This window comes from Macaca thibetana, chromosome 5 (assembly GCF_024542745.1).
Source record: "Macaca thibetana thibetana isolate TM-01 chromosome 5, ASM2454274v1, whole genome shotgun sequence".
NCBI lineage: Eukaryota > Metazoa > Chordata > Mammalia > Primates > Cercopithecidae > Macaca > Macaca thibetana.
The window spans coordinates 40,204,361-40,223,080 of record NC_065582.1 but is presented as its reverse complement, the minus strand read 5'-3'; the positions used below and the strand labels follow the sequence as shown (position 1 = coordinate 40,223,080).

At 33.2% G+C, this 18,720-nt stretch overlaps 1 protein-coding gene across 3 annotated transcripts in view; it reads right to left on the bottom strand.

The window, feature by feature from the left end:
- Positions 1-18,720, bottom strand: part of IQCM (IQ motif containing M) — a 491,845-nt gene that overhangs the window by 250,490 nt on the left and 222,635 nt on the right. For all 3 annotated transcript variants that reach the window (XM_050791177.1, XM_050791179.1, XM_050791180.1), the window contains one exon: positions 5,500-5,567. In XM_050791177.1, the coding sequence (XP_050647134.1) occupies positions 5,500-5,567 (68 nt within the window). The remainder of the gene's footprint in view (positions 1-5,499; positions 5,568-18,720) is intronic.

Genomic DNA, 18,720 nt, shown 5'->3' with positions numbered 1-18,720 from the left:
CAGTTCAAGAGAGATCGGTATTAAGCTTAAATCAGACAACTGTCTGAAAATCAGAGCAGTCCTTTGAATTAAATGAGATGCCACTTGAATGGAGGTATTATGAATCTCTGGATTTTGCGAGTAGAGTCTAAGTGTGTACAGTGTTATAGAGGAGATTTGTCCTTTGGAAAGAGAGTTTCCGTAGAAAACCTTTAAGTTTCCTCAAACTCTCAAAGTCTGTAATTCTGCAAAGACAGAACACACAAGTGGAGGTCACCTGAGAAATGTTATTCACCATATATTTATTTTCAAACAATGCTTAGGATAGGCACTGACCCAGAAGAACCTATTGACAAAAGATGTCTAATGAGAAGCAGGCTAACTTTCTATTCATAGGTAACAAAATTTCAGAAGAGACCAAAGAAAAGTTTTTAGGTAGGAAATTGTAAGATTGTTTTGAGATAAAATAAGAGGACTTGATCTCTTTCAGGAAAAAAAAAAAATGGTGATAAAGAGAATACAGTACTTTTCAAGATAAAAGGGAAACATTCAAGGACCTACATAAATATCTGGACTCTGAAACGCGAATTTTATACTTAGGTATGTAAGTCGATGTACCATATACCACTATATCAAATAAGAAAATATTTAGAATTGGCAATTCAATTTGCCTTTCAGAAAGATATTAGTGTCATATCTTATTATCATTTTAATTCCAGTATGCTACGAAATAGGAAGTAGGAAGAATACAACTATTCCTTATCTACATATTTAAATGAACTATAATAATACTTGAAATTCTAAAGATTTTTTGAAAATAAGGAAAACTCAAAAGTTCCAAAACAGTACACTTACTTCATAGATGGTAAATTTAAATGCTAACACTTATATCAAGAATTAAAGCAAATTAAATACTAAAAAGATGAAAGGCTGATGACCAGCCTCTGAACTTAATCACAATCACAAATTTAATATTATGAGTCAACAATAGAATGTTTTTCCTCTATGAATTAAAGACTCAGCAATTGTTATATTCTATACCTGGAAATCAGTCAAGCATTTTTAAAAACAATTATGAGCTTTAGAAGTTCAAAAAAAGGAAAATTTATCACTGAAGTCATATTAAACTAGAAAGGATTAACAGCTCACTGCAAAAAAAAAATCAAAAGAATGTTTTATTCATGGAATGCAATAGGTTAGCTTAAGGAAAACGCAGACTTTTGAAATATGGTTAGAGGTACTAAACAAATTCAAGTAGACCTCAAGGAACATTATATATAAAGTATTTTTTCTTATAGAAAATAAAATAACAATAACATCACAATAGTACAATTATAGATCACAATAGTAGAATTATAATCTATACAGCTTCTGGTTCACAGTGTTTGCTTAGGTATTAAGAATGAGCTCTCAATGCATTATTTCCCTTTAGCTAATAATATAAACTGGTTTTGATACTTTATATTAAAGATACTATATTAAAAAAGAGAAAATATATTAATAAAGAAGTAGAAAAATATGATGCTAGGAAAAGATGAGATCCCACTTCATCACAAAATAATATTTACCTTTATAAAAATAAAAAATAAATGCATACACTATCATTCATGTACACATTACATTTATTTAAACTAAAAATTAAGAACATTTATTTCAATCTAATTGTATCTGGTTTAGAGGTATTTAATTTTTTTAAAAAAATAGATATTTTATTTAAAAAACAGAAAAATGTTCCTTTGGCAATTCTGATTGAACTGAGATTTGTTGGCTTTCTTTGAAATGTTTAACATAAACTTCTTTTCCTTTAAAAATGGTTTTAGAATTTCTTAAACATATTTTAATCTTATGAATTTCTAACAACTTTCAGAAACTTATGGAGTTCTAACAATTTGAAAATGTGTAATATAAATTAAAATATTGAGGAAGTAGAAAAATTCAGACATTAAGCAATTTTGTTTTGTAAGTTTTCATCTATGAAAATAATTTACTATAAATGTTGGGCTGAGGTGTATATGAAATGAATACTTATATAGCAGAATTATAAAATGATAGCAAAATATAATCTTTTTCTCATAAAAATAAATATATTTAAGAACCCCCAAATTAAATCAAGTATCTGTATTCACTATGCAGTCTTTTCAACCCAGTAAATTCATTCTAAATGTGTGCAATTTTAACATTATAGTTCTTTGTTTAATAATGCTTCTAAGGGAAAATCTTATATATACTTGTACATATATTTGTACAAACAAACGTACCCAAACACTATAGAACCATCTTTTCTTCCCTTTCTGAATATTGAAATGTCTACAGTTGAAGAAAACAGGAAGATGAACAACAACAATGACAAATGAATGTGAAATTTGCTTTTTAGGTTTGTGATCATTGAAGATTAGGAAAGAAACAACCAGGACTCTGGCTTATCCACCACTATTAATCCATATAAGGCAACCAAGAATAGGAGTGGGTGTTCACATTAGCAGACCAAGTGCTGCTGCAGCATTTTTAGTGTGCTTAACTTCCCCACTCCCACCTTTTAACAGCCAAGTGACTGCCTCCTTTAAAAAAAATACTGCTGAGTGGGTACATAAACCAGTCCTATTTGCCAACTGTAAAGGGTTCCTGCAAAGCTTGTGGGTATGTGTAAATTAATTCCATCATCTTTTTTTCTACAACTAAGAAGAGACAGGGGAAAACAGACTCTCTTATATTTACTGTAGCCTGGCAATAGTAATATATGTGTGACATATTTTTACCCTTGAAACGCAAAAGTACTTTAGAAATTGGCCAGTACTTTATAGAAGTTGACTGATGACTGATGGAAGGTTATAATATACTCTACCTCATGCAGGCTCTAAGGAAACCTCTAGCTGAAAAATATATGGGAAATTCCTCTGTAACAAGAAAAGTTCTTGAGGCAAAGCTATAAATCCAACATGTGGATTCTAAAGTTTCACAGAATTTTTATGATAGAAATGGTATAGGATTTCAAATAAAGAAGAGAATCAATATTGATTTACTTAAATATTTCCAATTAAGTATGTTTGTGTATTTTATATAGACATATATAAAATCTCACATATATACATATACATAGTTTTATATTGTTCACTACTTTGGTTTATTTTCACATTCAATTTCACTCTTTTATATTTCTCTCTCTCTTTCTCTATGATTCTATGCTAGTAATACTTTTTAAATCACTAGAGCCACTCAAGTTTAATAATTTATTAAGTATAGTTTCAATTTAACTCTCTTAAGTAATCATCATAAAGTCTACTAAAATTTAAGATACAAACGGTATAAAAGAAGCATGATTGACTAAGAATATCACTATGCTGTGAGGTGAGAGTTAGATTCTAGTCACGGTTCTGTTTTTCACTTTCAGGACCTTGAAGAAGTCATTAAATCTTTTTATCCCAGTTTTCCTAATTGGAAAACAGAAGGATTGAATCAAGTGATGTCTAAAATTCCTTCAGCCATCATTCTTTAAAATATTTAAGACATCCCTGAAAAACTTACAGAAGGTAGACTATACAGAAAAATGTTTAGAGTTCAGATTATCTGACTGGCTGGCTGGTTCCAGGGAAATAACTATTATAAACGCTTATCTTGGAGGCTGTCCAATTTTTTATCATTGAAATGGCTGGAGTAATTTTAACTTAGTAACATCTGTAAGGAAAAAATAAAGGCTTCCCAATCAAATTAACCAGGTAAAGAATATTTCTAGGAAAAGGACTTATGCAAGAACAAACTGCTTTGAACACCATCAAATATTTTCAAAATAATGTACATGGGACAGTTATAATTTATTTGCTTTAAAGGAAGTCTCTCTGTGGAAAAGTTTATGAAAACAAATTCAATTTCTTTAATAGACACAGGTCATTCAGATTTTCTATTTCTTCATGTGTCAGTTTTGGTATGCTATCTGTTTTCAAAAAAATTGGACTACTTCCTCTTAAATGCAACTGACATGAAGTTATTTATGGATTATTTTATTATCATTTTAATGTCTATAGGATATATAATGATGCCCTCTCTTTCATTCCTGATATTGGCAATTTGTGTTTTATCTCTTCTTTTTTAAAACTGGTCTTAAAAAGAGCACATAAATTTTATTAATCTTTCCAAAGATTAATGTGCTTTGTTAATTTGATTTATTGCTTCCCTAATTTCTATTTCATTGCTTTCTGTTCTTATCTTTATAATGCCTGTTACATGTGCTGTTAAAAATAATGTATATTCTACATTATTGGATGTAGCTTTCTATAACTGTCATTTATGGCAAGTTAATTAATAGTTTGTTCAAATCTGCTATATGTAGAATTTTCCTTTGATTCTTTTGTATAGCTTTTATTTGTGCACTGGGGATCTCCTGTTACTATGAACACCTTTTTAAGTTTTGAACATTTATAGTAACTGCTTTAGAGCCCTTCTCTGCTAATTCCAACATCCAAAAAAAAGAAAAAAACTTTTTTTCTTTCTATGTAAACAGATGAAGAAATTGAAAACTATGCAAGCTGTTCCTTTAGGGTGCACTTTCTTGAAGTCTTTTCTACACATGCACAATTCAGGAGTCAGCCCATAATTTTAGGAGAGTTTGTACACAGAATTGGGACTCCTCTCTCTGTGGTTTTCTCCTTTTATGAAATTTCCTAATCAACTTTTAGTCATTTTGGCAGCTCTAAACTCTGTCTTCTGACATTTCACACCATTAACAGTGGCGTTTTCTGCCTAAGGTCTCACTATCTTACATTGCATGACATTGGAAAAGCTAGATAAATGGAGATCTTATTCATTGCTGTTCCCTTCTTTCAAGTCAAATAGTTTCCCTCCAGTTTCTGTCCACATGCCATCGCTCTGCAGTGCCTTCAAATATTCTTTTTTATAGTTTATAATCATTTATGATTAATAAATGAATGCATTCCCAGTGAATAAGAAAACACAAGTATGAAACCTGCCCTTTTCAGAAACTTCATTGTTAACTTTCCCCAACTGCTTCTTTCAATCTCACACTCTAATCTGTCTCACAAAATCGATGTTTTCAAAACAGTTTATCAACAAAGTATATAAAGTAGCAAAGTATATAAAGTAGCAAAGCTATCTAAGAATTTTTAATAGAGTCATTGAAAATGCAAATGCATGCTTAATCATAGTGAATTGTGGTACATAGTTTCTAATAAACAAAAAAATAGCGAAAACATACGCAGTGTCATTTACTGTCATTTACGGCATATACTGTCATTTACGGCAAATTAAATGTTTCCACTGCTTTCTCCTAGATACTGAAAAGTAAAACTTCAGCTGGGTCTACTAACTGATTACCAAAACACTCAAAAAAAAGTATTTTTCTCCTTTCCTCAGTCAAATTAAAAGGCCACATTGAAAAATATGTATTAAAAACCTGAGCTTTCAACAACCTATACTTCTTTAAACCTAGGTATTAAAGTCAGCAATTACATTGATAACATCAAAAATGAGGGCATTAATTTACATTTTTCTATTATATAAAAGATATACCTGGGTTGTGATTGTGGTTCTGGCCTGATAGGTTTTTGCTCCTTTTTAATAAAGGCTTTAAAGGTTTTCTATAATAAGGAAAAGAAGAGTTGACATAAGTAGAAAAACAATGTCATCAGCTATAAAATTTTAATTCCATTGATGTTCTGTTATATTATCAAAGGGAGAATCATTATAATATATATTATAAATCTACACATTAATATACATTTGTTAGTATACTCAGAGGGGTATGACTATTGGACCTCCTTCAGAACCTTTTAGCACCCAAGAATACAGTTTCTACTAGTTATTTTAATGAGCAAATATCCTTACAACTCTATTATAGATGAGACTTTTATTTATTTATTTGTCCTCTGTCTTACAAAAGAGATTTAAGATGGCTTTTAATAAATACAGTACATATGCAAAAGGGAAATAAAATCCAGTGAAGGGGAAAATATGGGCAGAAAAATAATGCCAAATATGTTCTGATAATCTGTGATATTTGAAATCTGGCTGTCAAAAACCTAACTATTGAGGTGTCATGGACTTAATTGTGCTTCCATATGTCAAAGCCCTAGCCCCACAATGTGACTGTATTTGAAGATAAGGTCTTTAATGAAGTAACTATGGTTGAATGAGGTCAAAAGGGCACGGCCTAATTCAACAAGACTGATGACCTTATAAGACGAGGAAAAGATACCCAAGAAAAGGCCATGTGAGGACGCAATAAGAAGATGGACATCTTCAAGCCAAGGAGAGAAATATCAGGATAAACCAACCTCCAACCTCACGGACACCTTAATCTTGGGCTTCCAGCCCCTAGAACAGTAAGAAAATAAATTTATATTGTTGAAGTCACCTAGTCTGTGGTGTTTTCTTATGGTACCCTTAACACACTAATACACACAGTAACAAATAAAACAGTAGTTCTAACATTCATAATGTCTATAATAAAACAAACATATTCAGTGAAAAATTGTTTCCATCGGTTTTTCAAATAAACCTGGTATAATGTACCAGCTTCAGCAGCATCACTTCCAACAATTTATGGATTTTTCTTATATAATCCTTCAATATTAGTCAAAGATAAAAAGAATAACTGGGGAAGATAATTCTATAAGACCCCAGAAAAACTGGGCGATTGGTTGTCTGGTCATTCAGTATGATCCAAATGTAAAATTGATAGCTACAGCCACTGATGGCTTGCATATCTACTTTATAATCTTCCAGGACAATTTTTGTATAAAATAGCTTTTAAAAAATGGGAAGAGGAATTTGAAGTAAACTTGATAAATGAGTAAAATGATTAGGGAATTTTGAGCTGTTAGTGTTGTCTCCCTCAGACTCTCTCAGAAGTCAGTAACAGAAATTTATTGGTCAGTGATATATGGTGTGTTCATGATACCACAAGAAAAGTGCTTATTTTAGTTTTGCATTTTAAGTTTCAAAGGTGTCATTGACAACTAAAGCCAAAAATGTCTCCTCTATAAACTATCAGGAGATATAAAGAGCCAATGTAAAGATGAAATGTGGAAGAAAGTTGTGTTTATCTTGCAAAAATATTCAGCATTAAGACATACACTGATTTCTAAAACAATTTAAACAAATCGCAAATCTCTTATACTGAGTTAAGCTTCATTCTGACTTATGCTGCCATCTCAGATGCAATCTTACTTGTAAGTATTAATTTCATTTCGTGGCATTCACTTCTTAAGCACTAAGATTGACCTTTCTTCTGGAACACAATAACCCAGAAAATTGTTGTGCATCATCTCTCAATATTTGTTACATTAGAATTCCTTGATCATGTTTCCTTTTTCAAATTAAACAATCATCCTCAAGAATAATACTGTACGTTTTAAAATACATGTACAACATGTAAATGATAATAAAGCAGGAAGCAGGACCTCCTATATTTTAAATGTCTCATTCAAGATGTTCCGTGACACATTTTCATGGATATAAAAATACTAATGGCCAAAAAATATTGTTGATCTTGATATTTCATACTTTTACACAAAACAATACACTTGGCTTGGGATACACTGTCCTTCTGTGCTACTACTGTTTACACTTGCCAACTTCATCTTTTTTTCAACTACTTCCTTCTTGGCCAGACTAACTCAATTGACACATTCTCCATAATGAGGGGTGGCAAATGTGAAGGCTGCTAAGTAAAACAATCTCAGACAAACATTCCTGAGGATTTCCTTTCTTTAGATGTCCTCTGTGATTCTATTTTCTCTCTTCCAATTTCACTGTCTTTGCAACCTCCATTGATGTTTTCTACCTAACATAATTAGCAATTGATTCTTTTTTTTTTTTTTTTTTTTTTCCTTTCCTTTTTGCAAAGTAAATATTGCCTTTGTTATAACGGGTCTGGTGTTTTTCTAAGTCTTAGTCTTCTACATACTTATATATTGACATCTCAAGTCCATTCTGCCTTGATATTTCACCTCTATTTTCTCTCAAATTCTTTCTCTCCTCTTTACACAGCCACTATCTGCTTCATTCAACTTCTTTTTTTATTATTATACTGTAAGTTCTGGGATACAAGTACAGAACATGCAGATTTGTTACATAGGTACACACATGCCATGGTGGTTTGCTGCACCCATCAACCCGTCATATATATTAGGTATCTCTCCTAATGCTATCCCTCCCCTAGCCCCCACCCCCTAACAGGCCCTGGTGTGTGATGCTGCCCTCCCTGTCTCCATGTGTTCTCATTGTTCAACTCCCACTTATGAGTGAGAAGATGCCGTGTTTGGTTTTCTGTTCCTGTGTTAGTTTGCTGAGAATGATGGTTTGCAGCTTCATCCATGTCCCTGTAAAGGACATGAACTCACCCTTTTTTGTGGCTGCATAGTATTCCATGGTGTATATGTGCCACATTTTCTTTATCCAGTCTATCATTGATAGCCATTTGGGTTGGTTCCAAGTCTTTGCTATTGTGAATAGTGCTGCAATAAACATACGTGTGCATGTGTCTTTATAGCAGAATGATTTATAATCCTTCTTTAAACACCTGGTCTTCCCATGCCAATGCATTTGGAGTGACACATCCTAAACATTTGGCTGAAGATGTAAGTCATTTATTAAACTCCCCTGGTAAATTTTTCAAATTTTTGTAACAACCTAAATAGATGTATTGAAAACTACTTTTCATACTCCTTTTCCCCACATATTTTCTCAAATCCCACAGTTTAACTGGTACCAAGTTTCTGATAATTTACACAATATTTTTACACCTGAGGCTTCTTTCTTAAAAAGCACCTGTCTAATCCATCAATTCCCTTCCTCTTTTCAAATCTCATTTGGATTTTTTTTTCTTTTGACAATTCCCTCATGGTCTAATGGTTAAATTCTTTCATTGATAAACCATAAATCTTTAGCCTTCAATTTTTGCATCTTAATTGTAGAAATATTTCATTTAACTCCTATTGGCATAAAATTATAAAATATCTCATTTATAATTGGCCTATTATACCCAAACACTTACTCCCAAATGTGGTTAAAGGGTATTTTTTAAGTAGGAAGGGGTTTTCATGGTTTTAAACAGCCTGGTGACCCTACCAGAAACATTAATAAACACATCACTCAAGGTAAAATGAAAGATTTGTTTAAATAGGTACTGTGAAGAGAAAATTATTAATTGCAAACACATATAAAATTACAAATTATATATTAAAACATGTGAAGTAAACTGAAGAGTTTTTTTCTGCCAGACTGGGCTATTAACACTAGCATTTGCTCTGAAGAAGTCAGTCACGTCCCTAGCGCCTTCTGTGAAATAGCAGTGAGCTGTATTCTTTACGCCACTACTGCAATGGTTTAAACAGAAAAACTGTCAATCACTTGCACACATGCAGAATCAGAAGGCACTCAACACATCTTTCTGAGATTTTTCACAAGCCAATCTCTTTATATTCTTGAATTTGAGAGCTTCCAAGAATGCACATAAACCACAGTATGGTTTAAAAGCCATATAACCACCCATGGTAGTTATGATAGACATGTGAAAACCATAGGTTCCCAGAATCTTCTCATGGAGCCAGACCAGCCTCCACTTTGGAAGGCGGTCTTAAGTGTAGTATTCCCTTTACATTTCTTTACAGATGTGAAGGTATCCCAAAGATAATGCTGGTCACTCTGTAGTAGCCATGGCTTCAAAAAGCCATTCAACTTTCAGATTAGGAAACACTGGAGAAGACGACACAGAAAAATATAGGTTGCCATCTACCAGTCACTACAGAAAATTTCTTTAACCTTAACAAAAAATTAAAACTACAGAAATTTACTCATTTATGTAGGTGTTTAAGCTAAGTGTAGGAGGCAATACACAGGCTGAAGAGAAGGAGGGAAATGGACAGGCAACTTTGCATCCCAACATAAGCCCCTGTAAAGGTTGGAATCCATTTGAAAAAAAGATACAAAGGGATTGCTGTTTCTAGGAATATGTTCATAGTAACAAATCTCAACATAATCCAACAATAAATTCTAAAAACATAAAAATAAAAGATGTTGTTTAATGCACGGCTGAGCTGATGGGAAAGTAATGGAATTCCATTCTGGTCAAACACTGAAATGTTGAAATTACTATTTTATAAGTTCAGAAGCTTGTCTTTACCTTGGGGATGGTATAGCAATTCCTGACAGCTTAGAGCCTAGGTTTTAATGACCTGCATGCCCTGCAGTCATTGGAGGCAAACATTGGAACCCAGAGTACCAAGGAAATTCAAATCTAAGAAAAATATTCATAAAACCCAGGTCTTGGAAGGGCAGTAGACTTAAGGCATAAACCAAGATTTTAAAGTTGCCCTGTAGAAAGACAGAGACTGTGAGACCACGTGCACACTATGACCTTGGCTCTAGGTGAAGAGGTAAAATTCCTAGAAGTTCTCTAGGAATTTCTAATGACAATATACCATTTATCTAGATTTAGAGGTTCAATTCACATTACTGTAATGCGCTACAACTCTGGGCCCCCACCAAAAAGGTTCGAAAATTTAGAATAAAAGTGATCTCACCTTAGTAGTGCCCTAAAGCACCAGGTAAAAGCAATTTTATCAATCATTTTTAGATTGCAGTTTAACCCAGGCTTCTAAGAATTCTCACAATAAAATACCAAGAACAATTAGCTCAAAATCAGGAAATTCAGTAAATATGAGAAAGCAGCAATCAAGGAATCAGAACCTACATATTCAGAACAGAACCTCAAATACTAAATATACTGTAATTATCATGTACAGACTACAAAATAAGAATGAAATTCCATTTCTACATGTTTAGAGAAATATATTGAAGAAACAAAAATAATTATCAAAATTGATTGAGCAGACTTGGAAAGTAACAATCAACATTATAAAAATAAAACACATAATATTTAAAATTGAGCCGGGCGCGGTGGCTCAAGCCTGTAATCCCAGTACTTTGGGAGGCGGAGACGGGCGGATCACGAGGTCAGGAGATCGAGACCATCCTGGCTAATATGGTGAAACCCCGTCTCTACTAAAAATACAAAAAAAACTAGCCGGGCGAGGTGGTGGGCGCCTGTAGTCCCAGCCACTCGGGAGGCTGAGGCAGGAGAATGGCGTAAACCCGGGAGGCGGAGCTTGCAGTGAGCTGAGATCCGGCCACTGCACTCCAGCCTGGGCGACAAAGCGAGACTCCGTCTCAAAAAAAAAAATAATAATAATAATAATAATAATATTTAAAATTGGAAATTCAGTGAATAACAAAATTATAGACACAGATAAAAAGAGAACTGATCATCTAGAGTATAAACTACAAAGGATTAAAAAAATCTAGTTTGCAGCAGTGAGATAAAGAGATGGCAAATATTAAAAGAGGAAAAAGAGTAAGGACAAGGACAAGTGAATGACTCACATATGTCTGATTAGAGATTTATAAAGTTTTTTCTTGTTGTTTTGTGTTTTGCTTTTTGTTTTTGTTTTGTATTTTTATTTATTTATTTATTATAATTTTTTTGAAACGGAGTTTTGCTCTGTTGCCCAGGCTGGAGTGCAGTGGTGTGATCTCAGCTCACTACAACCTCTGCCTCCAGGTTCAATTCTCCTGCCTCAGCCTCCTGAGCAGATGGCATTACAGGCCCATGCCACCATGGCCAGCTAATTTTTGTATTTTTAGTAGAGATGGGTTTTTGCCATGTTAGCTAGACTGGTCTCTAACTCGTGACCTCAAATGATCTGCCTGCCTTAGCCTCCCAAAGTGCTGGGATTACAGGTGTGAGCCACTGCGCCTGACCTAGAGATTCATACAATTTTTAATTAGAGTTTTATACAGAAATTATAGAAGACAAACAGCATTTGAAAATATAACGGCAGAGATTTGTGTTTGGGGGTTTTGTTCTCAGAATTGCTGACACTGATTTTCAGATATAAGAAGGCCAACAAAAATGGAGAATAGTTCAAAATAGACTACACTTACACACCTCATAACAAAACCACAGAATGACAAAAAAAAAAAAGTTCTTAGAAATAAAGTACATAGACAGATTACCTACAAAAGAAAGACAACTTGACAAACATCTTTTTTTTTTCCCCAGCAACAATGGTAGCCGGAAGACAGAAGAATGATAACTTCAAAATGCTAAGAAAGTATGGTTGAGAGGAAGAAAAAATACATTATCAATTGAAGTTTTCTGCCAACTGACCCTTACTAATGGTACTTCTAAAGGATGTAGTTCAAGAAGGAAAATTATCCAAGAGGTCTGTGATGCTAGATGTAATGGCAAGTAAAATAATTGGTAAGCATATAAATAAACTTAAACAACGACACAATGAAACAAAATAATTGTGTCTAATTTTTGAGGTTTTAAAAAAGAAAGAACTAAATTCTAGAAGTTAAGTCAATCCACCATTGCTGTGTGGAATAAGAAAGTAGGAAGTTTAAAGTAAAATACATTAAAATCTACAGATTAACCATTTATAAAAAAATAAAAACAAAAATAAAATGCCAAGCTAGTAGAAAGGAAAGATAGCACAAGAGGCTAAAATGTGTCTTTTCAAAAAATAAGAGAAGTATTTTTATTTCTTCTTCTTGGGCAAATAACAAGTACAAAATGGAAAGAACAAATAAAGGGCAAAAAATGAAATGAAAGAAATGAATATAAATACATTTTTTAAAACACAACCATGAGATGTTCACAAAGAAGAAATAAATAATGGCCCAGAAACATATAAAAATTCTCAACTTTATGTGTCATTAGGAAAATGTAAATTAAAATCACAAAGAAATATAATTTTATAACTGCCAAATTGACGAAGGTTAAAACTTTGACAATATTAATTGTTTCCAAGTATATGAAGCAATGGAGACTCTCATAAACTGTTTCTGAGAGTGGAAAGCTGTTTGCTATTGCCTGGAAAAGTTGAACCTATGCCCACTTGACAGCACAGCCATTCCATGGCTAGGGATTATAGGAGTCGGTGGAGTAAATAGAGGAGCTACTTACAGCTAGTGGCAATCAATTATTCAGGTAATCAGTAATCAGTTATTGAGCTCCCACTGTGCAGGCCTTGCCCATCTGCTCCCAAGACTGAATAGCATATATATATACGTGTATATATATACATATATATACACACACGTGTGTGTGTGTGTATGTATGTATATATATGCCATCCCAGATGCAACAGAATGTAGGTTTATATTGATGTTAGGAGTGTTTGCCCTAGAGAAACTCTCACACCTATGTTTCAGGAGATACATAAAAGAATGCTTGTGGCAGATTTTTTCACAATAAGAAATAACTTTTTTAAAAGCCAAATATCTCTCAGCTATAGAAAGGATAAATAAATTAGAGTATATTTATTCAATGGGATGTTGTGCATTGATAGAAATGAATGAACCATGGGATTACATAACCACATCAATAAAGATGAATGGATCACAAAAATACATTGAGCAAAAAAGAGAGTGAAGAAATGATTCCATTTACACAAAGTTATAACCAAGCAAAAGTGAACAAAATACTAATTAGAAATGTGTGTACATGTGCTAAAATTGTACGAAAATGTAAGAGAATCATTAACATAAAATTAAGGAGATGTTTCCTCAGGATATGAAGAGAAGGAAAAAGACACACAATGTTCTAATCCTTAAGCTTTGTGGGACTTTTTGAGTATTATTCCTTCACACACATGCATGTATACATATATATGCTCTTTTAAATGACTGACATATAAAACAATAGAAAATGTTTAATAAAATTGTGGAAATATTCCTTGAGCTTTAATTGAGCATATCACCCTGTGATAAAAAGATTTGAAAACCCATAAGTTTGGCAGATATATTACAACTTCCTAGAAGGTTATATGGATTCAAATTTCTCCTGTGGTTTGTGTATGTTTTGGAAACTCTAAGATTGAAGAATGCCAAGCAACAAACAGTTGCTGCCAGGTGTTCATTACTTTATTCTGAAGTTTTAAAGTGTAAGAGTATGTAATACTTGTTACTAATTTTTTATTAACTGGAATTAAAACTTTATATCTAAAACGTCAGATTGAAGAAATGAATTTCCATTTTATAATTTGGGGCATTTTAATATATTTGTGTTCATATTGATGTTGAAGTTGATGCTTAAAACTACACGTTGATTATTTGGTTTTGAACATGATTCCCAGCTTTGGATTTTAAGGGAGGCTCCTGAGTAGTTAATTTATTACTAAACAATTCAGCTATAAATTGGACAGTATTTTAAAAAATTGAATTCGATCCTTTTTATTTGTGTATTTATTCAGGACTAATTTGAATGTAAATCCATTCTCAATGATGAGTTTTGCTATTATTATGAGATTTATATTCTATGTGGCAGGTCTGGAGCTGCACCACAGAACTAATAAATCGTTATATCTAACAATTAGAGCCTGCTTTGTGCTTTATGTGTATTATCTTTAATCTTCACAAAGACTCTGCAAAGCAGATGTTTTATTCCCACTTTTCCTGAGGAAACTGAAAAATTTAGTATCCTTACCTTGATTCCACAAGTAAGAGATGGATAGGATTCAAATTCCATATACTAGTTCAGAAAGTTAAATTGGGGTTATAGGCAGGAAGTTTTTAATCTATGAAATAGAATACAGTGAAAAAATACAATAATGGAGTTCGCATTAGATTTTTAATTACTTAGCAGTCAGCAATTTTGTCTTCTACATTGTTTATTTATTAAGAAAAGATCCAGTGATTTTCTAGTAAGTCTCTGGGAATTAATCTTAGTGGGACTTACAGCTGCCAATCAAATGCATTGGGGTCAAAGGCTGCCCTAGCCTCCCAACTACAACTCAACTATCACTCCTTGTTTGGAGGACGTTGATGGAGAATTATCTAAAACAGTGATTCTCAAACTTTAATGTGGTTATAAATCACCACGGATCTGATTCCTAGAGACTCAGGATAAGCTTACATAAATATATCAGCTTGTTGAAACTGTCCAGATTAATCCATTTGGGTGAAAGCTCTATTATCCAAATATCTGGAAATTTTTTTCAGGAAAATTTTGACATCAACTGTGGTCCTATTTCATTATTTGAGAATATATTTCTAATATATTTGATTGGGTATTATCTCATTCCTCAACTTTCACAGAGAAATGAATTCCTACCCCACACCATGACTAAATTCATAGAATTTCTGCACTTCAGGTATTTATTAGAAAAAAAATTACCTAATACACATTGTCACTACTTATAAAAAGCTCACTTAATATGAATAATTTATGGAGAATCTTTTAAAACAGTGTTTCTCAAACTTTAAAGTACTTATAAATCACTACAGATCTTCTGATTCAATAGATCAGGCTGAGGCCTAAGATTCTACATTTCTAACAAATTCCTAGGTGATAACAATGCTACTGACCCATGGACAACACATAGAGTAGACAGGGCCAAAAATATATTCCTCCACTCCTCAAGATACCTTCAAATCTATCTCTAATTGAAACTAAGACAGCATGTAGGTAAACTTAAACAAACAATGACACAATTAAACAAAATAGTTGTGCTACCGTTTAGGCAGAAATGGCAAGAAGAAAAGGCTGTACATGTTCAGTACAGATGCAATTTAAAATATATATATATTTGATCTGCAGTTGGTTGAATCCATAGATGCAGAACCTATGGATAAGGATGGCCAACTGTTCTAGGATAATATTGTTTCCACACCACCTCCACAACAACCAACACCTCCAAGCCCTCCCACCCCTGAAAAAGTGCTTTCACCAAATTGCACTTCAGGCTTATAAATAAAATAAGGGTCAATATTTAGTATACTACTACATTTTATGAAAGTATATGTCTTAGTACATTACAGTCAACGCTTCATATCTGCTGGTTCTGCATCTGCAGATTCAACCAACAGTGGATTAGAAATACGTTTTTTTATGGCCAGACGTGGTGGCTCACGCCTGTAATCTCAGCACTTTGGGAGGCTGAGACAGGTGGATCACGAGGTCAGGAGATCGAGACCATCCTGGCTAACACGGTGAAACTCCGTCTACTAAAAATACAAAAACAAAATTAGTCAGGCATGGTGGTGGGCGCCTGTAGTCCCAGCTACTTGGGAGGCTGAGGCGGGAGAATGGCGTGAACCTGGGAGGCAGAGCTTGCTGTGAGCGGAGATTGCGCCACTGCACTCCAGCCTGGGTGACCAAAAAAAAAAAAAAGGAAAAAAATATATATATATATGCTTTTTATACAAAATAATAAGAAATTGGAATATATCAATCAAAATATACAAGGAAAAAAACAATAGAGTATAACAACTATTTACATGGTATTTACATCATACTATGTATTGTAAGCTAGAGATGATCTAAAGTATAGGGGAGGGTGTGTATAAGTTATACAAAAAATACTATGCCACTTTATATAAGGAATTTGAACATTACTGGAATGTGGTATCTGCTGAATATCAATTCAGAACCTCGAATACTAATTTGGACACTGGAACCAATCCCCCATGCATATGGTGAGATAACTATTCATTACATTGATTTCATAGTACCCTCTTCATTATCATCTACATGGGCATATTTCTGGTTTGTTTGCATTTATTTTATGGAAACACTCTGAATCAAGTGACCAAAAATTATATCCTCTTTTATTAATTGCTAAAATGTCCACAGCCAAATTTATGGCCTTCTTATTACAAACATCTAATATACCAAATTCTGAATCTGTATACTTACCTAAATCTTAATTTCTTATTCTCCATTTTCTTTTCCATAACACCTGATGTCTTTATGTAACATTTCATGTTGTATAGATTTTTATAAGGTATCATAAATTCTTCATGAAAGAATATAATAATTTTTTAAATAATTTAATAAAGTTAATAATAGCTATAATATAGTAAGTCCTTACTATAACCCACTAATACTATGCTAAGCCCTTTTCATATATGATTATCTATTTTTTGTTGGTTATCAGTTTGTCTTTTTTTATGCACTCTTGTTTTGGAATAGAAGAATCAATAAAAAATCCAAAAAATTCAAAACCAACACTATTTAGAGGGCAATTTAACAGTATATAACAAAAGACAAAGCAAAAAAGTGAGAATAGGAGAGGTACCAAAAATTCCACTGCAAGGAATTTATTGTAAAAATATTAAATCTACAAAAACTTTACTACAAATACAGTGTATTACATTTTGCCAAAGCACTGTTCAATTGCCAAATAACCAAAAAACAATTTATTTCCATAAATAGGATATTGCTGTCATTGATTTCATGGTAAGAAATATATTAATCTATACAGAAAGATTAATTTTGAAAAAATAGTGGCTATTAAGCATCGTTATACTAATTATGGTTGATTTTCTCCTTATTTTGCTTATCTGAGTTTTCTTCAAAATATATGCATTGAAAGCATAATTTTTAAAAATCTTAACACATGATAAAAGACAAATGTTAAAAGGCAAAGGTTAAAAGTTATCTTACATGTTAGGTTCAAGAGTAAAACTGGAATCAGATTAGGAAACAATCACTGAGGACTCAAGCATCTTAAAATAATCTCTCATCATTGGGCCGGGCGCGGTGGCTCAAGCCTGTAATCCCAGCACTTTGGGAGGCCGAGACGGGCGGATCACGAGGTCAGGAGATCGAGACCATCCTGGCTAATACAGTGAAACCCCGTCTCTACTAAAAAATACAAAAAACTAGCCGGGCGAGGTGGCGGGCGCCTGTAGTCCCAACTACTCGGGAGGCTGAGGCAGGAGAATGGCGTAGACCCGGGAGGCGGAGCTTGCAGTGAGCTGAGATCCGGCCACTGCACTCCAGCCTGGGCGACAGAGCGAGACTCCGTCTCCAAGAAAAAAAATAATAATAATAATCTTTCATCATTAATATGGCATCAATTGTTTGATATTTCCTAACACAACAACTTGGTGTAGCCTCTTAATTACTACCAACCAGGTCTTACCATTTGTGACCTATTTTTCATTACTAGGATCCCGTAAGTGTTGGAGTTTTGGGTTTGTGTCCCTATGATAGACTCAATCCTTCCATCTAGCCAATGCAACATGCCTTGCCTGTGGTTGAAAAACTTGTCTTCCAATGAGTGTTAGAGGGTGTTAGAAAATAGAAGAAGAGAAATCAACAAGAAAACTCCCTGACAAAATGAGAATGGCCACTGATTTCAGAGAAGAGGAATGGTTAAAAAATAAAAATTAAAAAATAAAAATAAAAAAAAGTCAATTTCAGAACAAAGAAATTAAGGACTGTATGAGTCTTTGTTGTCAATATAGAAAAAAAATTACAGCAAAATGTAGACAACATCCTAAATTCAGTATTTTTTACCCTTTTTCCTCTTCTTAATATTATAGCTGTGTTTTTCACTGCTTTTGAACTATGTGTATATATGCACACTTGTGACATGTGCGTTCTCATCTCCTTATCTTTCCTGGTCTCCTTCACCAACTACTACCACCACTACTATTACTATTAGTACTACTGCTACAAGTCTACAATTCTAAGACTCTGAAATATAAAAAGCTCTGAAAACCAACAAATTTTTCGTAACATACATAAGGGCAAAACTTAACACCTGATTTTGGGTGGCAAAACCTGATCTAAACTGACCAACACAAGGCCTATATAATGGCCTCTGTCTACCACCTAATGAGAATATGCATATGCAACAAATATTAGCAAGTGTAATTACTAGTTTGATTGTGAATCCACTTATCTTCTTACCTTTCTAAAATTTAAAATTTTCA